The 11,083-nt window shown below is 36.4% G+C and overlaps 1 protein-coding gene across 1 annotated transcript in view; it reads left to right on the top strand.

Moving 5' to 3' along the window:
* Positions 1 to 11,083, top strand: part of KMT2E (lysine (K)-specific methyltransferase 2E) — a 60,077-nt gene that overhangs the window by 29,756 nt on the left and 19,238 nt on the right. The window contains exons 8-14 of the mRNA XM_010133198.1: positions 2,363 to 2,535; positions 3,782 to 3,820; positions 5,456 to 5,668; positions 7,051 to 7,181; positions 8,233 to 8,350; positions 8,525 to 8,634; positions 10,099 to 10,360. Coding sequence (XP_010131500.1) covers positions 2,363 to 2,535; positions 3,782 to 3,820; positions 5,456 to 5,668; positions 7,051 to 7,181; positions 8,233 to 8,350; positions 8,525 to 8,634; positions 10,099 to 10,360 — 1,046 coding nt within the window. The remainder of the gene's footprint in view (positions 1 to 2,362; positions 2,536 to 3,781; positions 3,821 to 5,455; positions 5,669 to 7,050; positions 7,182 to 8,232; positions 8,351 to 8,524; positions 8,635 to 10,098; positions 10,361 to 11,083) is intronic.

The following is an 11,083-nucleotide window of genomic DNA, read 5'->3' as shown; positions in this document are numbered from 1 at the left end:
GGAAAGCAAAAGTGGCATCAATTTTAATGTATCTAAGTATTTTTTAATATTCAGTGGTAGTGGAATGTTACTTGTAACTTACTTGGTTAATAAGTTACAGGTGTTTGATTAAAGCTAAGATTGCATTATTTGGGTGTTCTTTGAGTAAATAAATATTTAGGGAATTTTTTTTTTAGGCTGATGTGTAATAAGGCTTTTCATTTAGGTATGAGAATACAGTATAATTTTTTTTTTATTGTAAAGATTTCTAAAGAATAGCTGCTTTAGCCATGTTGCATCCAAAGCTAAACAGTAGGGAGTAAGTAGTACATCAGTTGATTTGCCTCAAGAGTTTTTAAGTGAACATTTTGTGATACAAAATTTGGTGAGAGTCTTAAACTTTTATGCGTAACCACATCAACTTATATCCTGGCAATGTGTATAGCCCGCTTTAATTCTAATGCAGCTTACTGTGCATTGGAGTGCCTACTGCGGTTCAGTGGAGTGAGCACTTTTGTTAAGCCCCTAGTCAGTTGTATCCTTGATACTTTGAGATTGTTACTGGCTTTCTTGGTTGTGAGGTTTTTGTGTGTGTGGTTTCAGATTTTTTTTTTTCTTGTTTTGTTTGTTTTAAAGATAGAGTATCTACATTCGTAAACTTGTTCATGGATGTTGCTTCAAGCTGTCTGGTCTTGAAATCAGTGCTGATGAAATCACTTGCTGATTATGGGGAAATGAGTCTGGGCCCATAGCTTCTCCTGAAATGCGGAGTGTTTGTATCTTGCCTTCCAAGACGCAAAATCTTCCCTTTGTGTGCTTTACTAAGGCTCTTCAAAGTGAAAGGAGGTTGTTATGTAGGTTAGGAAGGAGTGTCTCAAAACAACTCTGTGTAATTATATGTTCAGTTGATGTAATTACCCTTTACTGTAAGTTAGGGCACAGTGTAGACAACAATATTGAAATGTTGCTTCCCTAAGGAAGACAGTGTTTTGTGGGATTTGGGGGTGGGACGGGAAGAAGTGTTTGGCTGTGACATAATGATTCTCTGGGCGCTAGTGCATGGACTAAAAACACTGACAATTTCAGTAGAGCCTTGGGATTTCATTTCTCAGTCATTGGTTATTTTGCTCTTTATTAGTCTTTCTATGTGGTGTTTTGATGCTAATTCAGAAAATAGTCCCAGCAGAGGTGTAAATAAATCAGAAAACATGATCATTTTCTAATATGGAAAGTATAATTATGTGCCTAATAAATTGTTCAAAAGAACAACCAAGATGGTAAAATTTGATTGCTTACTATGCACAGAAGAATCCTGTTAAGGAATGTTGAGAGCAAGAAAAATCCAGACTAACCAGTAGCTGTAGTTCTTTAGTAAAGAAGGTTTCAAGAATTAGAACTGCTGAGTGCACTGATTGAGGAAACATACTTCTAAGCTCAGAAGGAATGTCTTCTTTGCTCTCATGTTAAGTATTTGTAAAGCCAGCTTTTGTGCAGTTTCAGAAAAAGACTTGCTTATTGTGAAGTATATTTATTGAAGGCAGAATATTTAGAAAAGCTACTAAAATCAGAGGAGTCTGTACTGAGCACACGTGAACAGCAGTCTCCTATCTATGTGCACTCTCTCCCTTCCAGTCCTCCCCATATTTCACAGCCTTTTATCTTGGCAGAACTAGTGTAATCCTGTTTCAGGTTAGGAGATATATTTGACATAAATGCTGAGGTATGGTAAATTTCAGGCTTTGGCTTTTACGTCTGCTGCACAAACTAAAAATATCAGTCAGTTTGTGTCTTATCTTGCTCTTAGGAGTAAAATAGACCTCCCTTTCCCCTTCCCTGAGTAGCAGAATCTTACTGCTAGGGAATTTTGGAGAGAAGACTTAAAAGTAAATTGACATATTTACCCTGTTGAAAGGCACTTGACACTGCAAATTACATCTGAAATAGTTTATGACAACTTATGCATTACTGATTAATAGGGCTTCACAAGAAATGCTGGGCAGTCATTAATTTTAGTCATCTCTAGAATACAATCATCTCAGAGAATCCTAAAGCCATATGAAGCTATATACAAATGAAGGGGGGTTTTAGCATTTTTGCTCTCATTCTAATTTTGCTTATAATGGAATATGATAATATAATTCCATTCTTTGAATGGAATTAATCTGGTATCTTTTTCTTACCTGTCATTACAAATATCTGTTAATTACCAGCTTCTTAGTGTTCATTCATTTTCATACTGTTGCAACTGTTGGGGAATTTTGCATGCGAGTGCTTGAAGCATTTGTCAGTATGTATTTTTATTTTTTAAAAGCAGGTATAGAGTAATTAGTGAATGGTCTTTCTACATTATTTGATTGTTTACAGAATGTTCTTTGTTTTAAAGATGGGGATACCAGCGCTACAGAGAGTGGAGATGAGGTTCCTGTGGAACTCTATACTGCTTTTCAACATACACCAACTACAATTACTATAACTCCTACAAGAGTTACAAAAGTCAATGACAAGAAAAGGAAAAAAAGTGGAGAGAAAGAACAGAACATAGCAAAATGTAAAAAAGTAAGTGAATGTAATTTCTTTTTTGTAACTCTGTGTTTATAAATTACAGCTATATGACATCTCTTAAGAGATACTGGTTTCAAAAATCAGACTGTTGTTACTAAACTTGAAATCTAATACTCTCCAGTAAATTATAGTCTTCCCTGCCTCTTCCCTGACAGTCCTCCTCACCATTCCACCCCCCAGTTTAAGTTAATATGTACTAGCCACATAAGTTCAATTTTAAAATTGAGGCAGAATTTGTAAGGAGGAATTGCATTTACTGGACCACTTGATACGGTTGGAGGAGGGGCAGAACAAGCTTTTGGATAGTCAGAGGTGAAAGTCTTCAGTTGCAGTTTTTTTAAGTTCAGGAACGTTTGCTGATGGTTGTCCTGATACGACTTCATGTTCATTTATTTCAGTGAAATTGTGTGAAAGTGTGCTGTCAGAAAGTTACCAACTAAACTACTTTGGTAAACAGGATATTGATGTTGTACCATTTAGCCACAGGTGTAAAAAAATATACCTGAAGACAAATACAATATCTGTGAAGTAAAGTACATGAGTTTTCCTAAACTAACAAGGTCCTTTCTGCAGTTCAGTTTCACTGGCTTGGGTGAGAATTTTGTCCTTGAAAGGAAGTCAGTTCATTATCGATAGCTCTTTGGAAATCTTGAGTAAAATGTTTCCTTTTGAATGAATGGTTCTGGATATAAATTTACTGCCACATATTCTTCTGTTACCTCCCAAAATTGCGTGAAATGATACCAAGAATGAGATTTTCTTATAGAATGAAAAACTATTTTCAAAAGATAGGACATCTGTGATGCCTGCGTCTCCCTGCTCTCTTTCCACAGTTAGCATCATGAAGGATGTGGGCAACTTACAGGTTTGCCTGGAAAGTTTGGGGTGTCCCATAAGTAACTTTTCAGTTACTTTGCCTTGGATTCTGAAGTTCATGAGATCCATGTCGTAAAATGGGAGCAAGGCAGGGGTACCTGGACAACTAGCTCTGACATCCTGTATGCATTTAGCTTGGAACGCTGAATTGATTTTTTTTTTTTTAAATGTATTTTGAGAGATGTAACGTGCTGCCTTCTTGAGTTTTCAGTGCAGTGTGTTCTGTTGTCATCGTCTTGCATGTCTTATTGAGGATGGTCCACATCACAAAGCTGTTAATTCATTGATAGATTTTTTTTTTTTTGAATTCCTTAAGAGGTTTTGCATTTCCTCCAGAGAATGTAAATATCTAATTTTGTTTCAGGCATTTCGAGAAGGATCCAGGAAGTCTTCACGAGTAAAGGTAATGTGATTTTCTTTGGGTTTAGTTTTGAACCTTGATTGTGCGTTACTTGAATGATAGGAAACATAAGGATTCAATTTGGGCTACACATTAAGCACTAAAATACTCTCGATAACTAATGTACTGCATATGCTATTACTATTGCTATTATTATTATCATAGTTATTTTAAATAAAAGTATGAACACTGCATCTTGTATGTCCTGTGAAGTTAACTGAGGTAGTATAGTCTAAATTTTTATCCTGAGAATATTTGGTTTTCAAGAGCCAGTGGAGCAATTAGGACTGGTTTGTGCCATGCAAGGGAGTGAAGATGAATGCACACCTCAGTTGAACTTAGTAGCTCCAGCTTTTCATAGCTCTAAGCAGCAAAAGAACGAAATGGCTGTGTTGCATTTGAAAACTAAACTAGTGGTTCTGCTCTCATACCTCCATCTGGTGGGACTCTATGCAACGTGCTGGCATAGTTTAAGGAATCATGTTGGGGCACCTGCTTTGTGTGATTTAAATGTTACAGCAATCTTTAAATTTTCTATGAAATGAAAATGCTGCAATGTGCAAAAACTAGGTGTTTGCCATAGTTTAATTATCCTTGCAATGTATAAAAACAAGTTGGATGACAGTTTACATTTGAAATGTATAAGATGTAATTTGGTGAACAGTGAAGGCAGAATTGGGGAAGAAAATGTATTTTGTGCTTTTGAATATGGTGTTTATAAGGTTCCAATGTGTTTTTTCATGGTTTTCTTAGCATCACACCTTCTTTAATGCTGTTTGTGTGTATGGTTCTCTTGATGCACAAAAGAAATGTAAACAGGTAAATTGAATTGCTGAACTACTTGGTGTTTTATTAATCTTTAATAGTGTCTCTGCTCAGGTGGATAGAAAAGGGAGCGTTGGTTGGCTGCTGCTGTCCGTAAGGAGCATTGGTTGGCTGCAGCCTGGCTGATGCTTGTGAGGTCTGAAGGTACAATGGCACTTTCTTTAAAAGTGAAAGGATCTGAAGCACCACAGAAGAAAATTGTTTAGTGAGGAGCAGATAAGGGGAGAAAAACGATTTGTGCAAAGCCTGTAACAGAGTCACAGCCCAGTGTGACTAGGTCTAGAATTAGTGAAGTTTAGTAAGATGTGAAGCAGAAGAAAGATACAGTACGACCCTTGAAGTTGAAAGGGGAAAATAAAATCTGTGTATTACAGGATGGAGGCTGGAGTTCTTTGTATGTGCATATGTTCACAAAAGTTGAGTAGACAGGGAAATCTGATCCTCCAACTCGTGCATAGATTCATGTTGCAGTGCAGTTATGGGAGGAAACAATCTTAGTCTCCATTCTCACCACAGTAAAAGCTAGAATCCCTTTTGAAGAGGGAGTGTATTCCTCTTGTATATTGGGCAATACTTATGAAATGATGATGTTCCTAAAAGGACAAATGCAGTGCTTCTGAATTCAATTTCATGCTTTTAAGTAATGCATAATTTTATACTGGACTTCCTTAAAAAAACCAAAGCTTAAATCCAAAGCTTAAAGCCAAAAAATAAGGCATACCTTTGCCCTTCATTTTGTACCTTATAGACTTTTTTTTATTTTAATGTCTTTTTTTTGCCTTGTAATATCTGGTTGGTTACTTTAATTTTTAGGGCTCAGCACCAGAGATTGATCCTACTGACAGTTCGAACTTTGGATGGGAAACTAAAATCAAGGCCTGGATGGATCGTTACGAAGAAGCAAATAATAACCAGTACAGTGAGGGTGTCCAGAGGGAGGCACAAAAAATAGCTCTGAGATTAGGCAATGGAAATGATAAAAAAGAAGTCAGCACCAGCAATCTGATTTTCAAACCTCCAGTAGAGGTAATGAGCTGTGCCATATTTTGTTATTGCATGCTGGTTTTGTGCCATGACAAAGTTACCCATATAAATGCCCTTTTTTTTTTAAAAAAAAGACTTCACATTAGTTTTCTCTATCTTGTCTCACCAGATCTAAGCATCAGAGATTTAACAGCTTTTTCAGAATTTGTAATTATTTTTTATACATCCTGGTCATGTTTATAGTTGCATATCAGTTCTCATAAAAATAGCTAAGATGTTAGGCTTAGTCTGGGCATTGGATTATCCTTAGACTGTCTTTTGTGGTGGACATAATTTTGCTCCTGTTTCTTTGCTCTGCAAGGAATATCCGGAGTGGTTACAGTAGATTGTAACCACTAGCTGTAGTGGTTACAGGAAGCAGGAAATTGGATTTGGAATTTTTTTTTCTTCTATGTGCATCATGTTAATTGTCCACATTTTTCTTAAGGTATGGTAAGTGTTCAGGATGTTTAGGTACTCAATTTTATTTACAAGTTCATGAAAGATGTTTCTGATGGTGATACTTTGATACTAATTTTAAAATTTTTAGGTATTTTTTTGCTCTTGTGATCCTGAAATTTCTAATTAATGAAGAAATTGTGCAATATCTTTTCAATCCTTAACATCACTTGCTTAGCAGCTTAAAATCAGAGCCATATAACAGACCTTAGCATTTTATAACAGAAATCTTGAGGAGTAGTTACTGTAGCAGATTAATGGAAGCATCTTTGCTTCTTTTCCTCAAAGACCATCATGGCATATGGGACACCCTCCTTAGAGGAATATCCCTGCTTACAGAGCCTTTTGCCTACATAGAGGCTACTTCCTTTTTGATTTGCGATGACAGTTATGAGAGGTGTGAGTTCACTAATTGTCAGGGTATGTATTGGTTTTTAATTAAAAGCCATCCTTCCATCTAAAGATATGAAAATAAATTGAAAACTGTCAGGATTTTTTTTATTATTATTCTGTTATTTTCCTATTCTGTTTTTTCTTGAATGAATCATGAACATCCTCTTATGTCTGCGTGTTTTGTTTTGCTTGAAGGAATTGAAGTCTTCTGGAAGTGTTATGCAAAACAATGCAGTAGTTCGTTCTTGTAGTGGTGAGAGTTAAGTGCACTAAGGGATATAATACTTGAGTTGTGAGAACATGAGTATCTTGGTTTTCAACTATGTAGCAGAGAACTACAGTTAAAACATTCTTTGAATCTAAGTTCATAACTAGTTGCATTGATAGAAGTTTGATCAGATCAGTCTGGAGGTTTAATTACAAAAAGGGGGGGGGTTTAGTCCATTATAGAGCTGTTCGGTAGTTGTGATAATGTGCTGTTAATAGTAATAATGGGAAAATGATACTTCATAAACTAATTTCTATCTTTATAGAGTTACGTGCAAAAAAACAAGAAAATTTTAAAAGCTGCCAAAGACTTGTCTCCTAATGCACTTATTATTGAATACAGAGGAAAGTTCATGCTGAGAGAACAATTTGAAGCTAATGGATATTTCTTTAAAAGGTTTGTTTATTCCAAATGTTTTCATAACATAACTGTTAAAATGCTGTTTTGCCAAACTCTTGCCTCAAACACAAGTGGGTCTTAGTTACCAGCAGTGTCTTGGATTTTACTGTTGTCTGATTAAAAATAATTGCAGCTGGAATCTGGTCTCCTCACTCTCTTCCGGATATCCTTACCAATCTGATCAGGAGTTAGTTTCCTCTTTTCTTTGTTCTTCCCTGGTTACAGGATTCCTGCATTCTCAGTTGGGTAGTTGTGCACCTTAAACCAGAGATTGGCAGGTTCTACCATCCTAAAAATTCATAAGGTAATGGCAAAGACATTCTCTTCTGTGAGATTTTTAGTCCCTCAGACCAAAAATGGAATTGGACACAGGTCCATTTGGGGCCATTTTACTGCCAGAGTTCTCTATTGGTTAAGTTACTGAGCAATGCTTAACTGTTGCCTTCTTCTTGTGGATCATTTTCAGTGCTGCCATTAACTGCACAGACACGCCTGTGTGTGAAATTGCGAGAGGCCTGTTGGAGGAGAGAGAACACAGAGCTTTTGCTCAGTAAAGGTGGAAGGTTCCCTGGCACTTGTAATAGCAGAACTTAAAGCATGTCTTGGCAAAGTATTTAGATGCCCCCTTTCTTCAGGAGGGTTGGGTGCTACTGATACTGCAGGTGTTAGGCAGGGATGTGGAGGTGTTATTTATATACCTGAGTTTCATTTTAGGACCTGCCATAAGAAAAGTTTAAGAAAGATGATGAATCTTAACATTGTCTTCTGTGTCTAGTACTCGCCCTGTTACTGTTCCTCCCTTTAGATTCTATGCAGAAGAATTAAATTCAGGGTCTGTAACTCAAACTTCCGGTATTCTGAGAATACATTTGGTGAATATAACTCTTAGAATCATGAAGCTTAAATGCAAATATTTCTTTCTTGGATTAACCCACAAATTTGGTGTATCATGCCAGATACTATGTTACGCAGCTAAGAATATGAAGAATAAGTGATACTTACTGTTTTTAAAAATCATAAAACTCTGGTTTTCTTGTATCTTTTTCAGACCATACCCATTCGTTTTGTTTTACTCCAAATTCCATGGGCTGGAAATGTGTGTTGATGCAAGGACTTTTGGAAATGAAGCTCGATTCATCAGGCGTTCTTGTACTCCAAATGCCGAGGTGAGTATATGCATGAAGTTAAATTAGGTTTTGTTTACTTAGGAGTCCCCTTTTCCTTGAGTTTCCCAACTTAAAATTGGAGCAGTGCCTACAGTTTCTATAGGTACTTAAACAAACCAAACAAAAAACCCCAAAGTAAATAATGATGATGTAATAATGTTCTCTTGAATATAGGTGAGGCATGCAATCGAAGATGGAACGATTCATCTTTATATCTACTCCATCCATAACATTCCAAAGGGAGCAGAGATTACTATAGCATTTGATTTTGATTATGGAAATTGGTAAGTACTTGAGTATGCTGTTCTAAAGTATATCTAATGTTTATTAAGTTACCAAAGAGTGGCTTTGTTTTTATATTGTTTACTTTCTTGCATGCTTTAATAACGCAGGGCTCCTTAAGTAGAACAGTGTTTCTTCTGTGTATGTATCTTTGGTTGTTTTCAGCAGTGTTACAGTTGCTTATAAATTATGTGGAAAAGATAAAAATTAGATGAATATGAATGAAGAGGTAATACGAAACTTTATATAGGTGTGCTGTAGCATGGGGAGACTAGAGGGAAGAAAATCTGTAACTAATCAGTAACGCCTGTTTGTTTCAGAGTGCCTCTGTAGTGTAACTTCAGGAAGACAGCATCTGTGAAATTCAGTTACAAATCATACTTGTCTAATATGTGATTAAGAATGTTCAAATACAGTGAATGCTGAGTGCCTTAAATCCTACAACTTGGTAGAGGAAATAATTGGTTATGTTCCATTCACATATATAAGAACTGTTATTCAAACACCTCTTTGAAATCTGATGGCAAAACAAAGCCTTTGAGTGATATAATCTAGTAATGATTTCTCTTGGCTAGTAGGAAATGTTCTAGAGTATAGGTACATTGTGCAGGAACACCTAGGCTAATACTGACCTTGGAAACTGAAGCATTGAAGAGCCTGTTTCTGTATGTGCACTTGGTCAGGTCCAGAAACAGTTCAACTGTTTCACATTTTGCTGCACCAAGGTAATATGCTTTTTTGTGGTCTGCTTATAAGCCAGCTCAGGTGCAGTGCTGTGCAGACATGCCTTCACTGCTTCTGGACCTGAACTAGTTACGTAGAGTACGTAGAGTACCTGTATTAGTCAACTTGGGATCAGATTAGCTCCAGATACCTTGCACTGTTCAATGTCATACACATTGCTAGATCACTCATATGGCAACAACCTGAGAAACTGCGCAGTTGATAACTTTGGGGGTTTTGTTATTGATCCTTTTAAAAGTAAGTAGTAGTTGCGTTTAGTACCTGCAGCTGACACCTGTGTAAGTTGAATGTGTTTGAATAACAGTTGCTGTGTATCCAGATGGAACGTAAAATAGTACAAAGTGACTTGTAGCTTGTTCTGTAAAGCAAGAACTCTCCTTTCCACGAGTCTCTTCATTTCTTTAATGTGATGGTTATACTTCCATCCAGGTTGTACTCAGGTTCTAGATGTCTTCTGTCTTTCAAGCAACTGTTAAGCTTGAATTTAAAAGAATTCCATGTGGCAAACAGCCATAATTTCTGTTAACCAGTATATGAGATTTTTTTTTTTTAATTTTAGCCCTGATATATATCTTGGTGAAAACATGAGTCAAATGCTTTTGATATGGTTGGCTTGCAGTGTAGCAGATATTTAATTTGAAATGTATCAGCTTGTGTGATACTGAGTATCCTCGGTGTGTGGCCTAATCAAAATACTCTTTCCTGCATTTAATTACTTCTAGTAAATACAAAGTGGATTGTGCATGCCTCAAAGAAAATCCTGAATGTCCAGTTCTCAGACGTTCTGAGCCTACAGAAAACATCAATACTGGGTATGAAACCAGAAGGAAAAAGGGAAAGAAGGAGAAAGATGTTTCAAGAGAAAAGGAGACTCAAAATCAGAACATCACATTGGACTGTGAAGGAGCAGCCACCAAAATGAAAATTGCAGATAATAAACAGAGGAAGCTATCTCCCCTCAGGCTATCCATTTCTAATAATCAGGTATTGATACAAAGGTGGTGGGAAAGAAAAGCTTTTAAGACAAATATTGTCCTTCTGTAGTTGCTAAAAGAATTTTAACATTTTAACTGAAAAGGGGTATGAAGATTTATCAGAAAACATAGTCATGGATAAACTGGTTAGAATTTTTTATGCTATTCTCAGTTTCCCTTAATATCTGATTGTATTTAAAGATGCTTTGGTTCTCATAGTTTTAACTTTACATTTTTCCTCTGAGTTTCCTTGTGGTTCTCCTCATGTGAAAGCCTCATGTCATGCATTCAGGAGCTCCCAGACTATCCTGAAGTGTCTTTTGGTTAGTTGCATATGTTACACGGAAGCATAGTATTTTAAACATAGCAATGAGTATCCCTCCTCCTGTAACAAAACTCCAACCAAGAATATTAAAGTGTTGGCTGCAGCTCTGTTAGATTTTGGGGAGTCAGGAGGAGGAAGGATTGTTTTGAAGCTAACTACTGGATAATAGCTGGATAGTATGGTAAAGCTTGGTAACACACCATGGTAGTCAGTTTTAAATTAGTCTTCTTTTTTAATATGTCAGTTTGAAAGAACTAGTAGGAGAGATCCATGAGATTAATTATTAACTTAATTTTGCAGAGCGGGTGCTGAAGATGGGTATGTAACAGAAGCAGATGGTTACCTTAGTAACTATCTTTTCTTTCTTTTTGAGGTTGTTGGTGATGGTGGTTTTGTGTTTCCCCCCCC

This window comes from Buceros rhinoceros, unplaced genomic scaffold (assembly GCF_000710305.1).
Source record: "Buceros rhinoceros silvestris isolate BGI_N320 unplaced genomic scaffold, ASM71030v1 scaffold2313, whole genome shotgun sequence".
Lineage (NCBI taxonomy): Eukaryota > Metazoa > Chordata > Aves > Bucerotiformes > Bucerotidae > Buceros > Buceros rhinoceros.
This window is presented reverse-complemented; position numbering and strand designations above follow the sequence as displayed.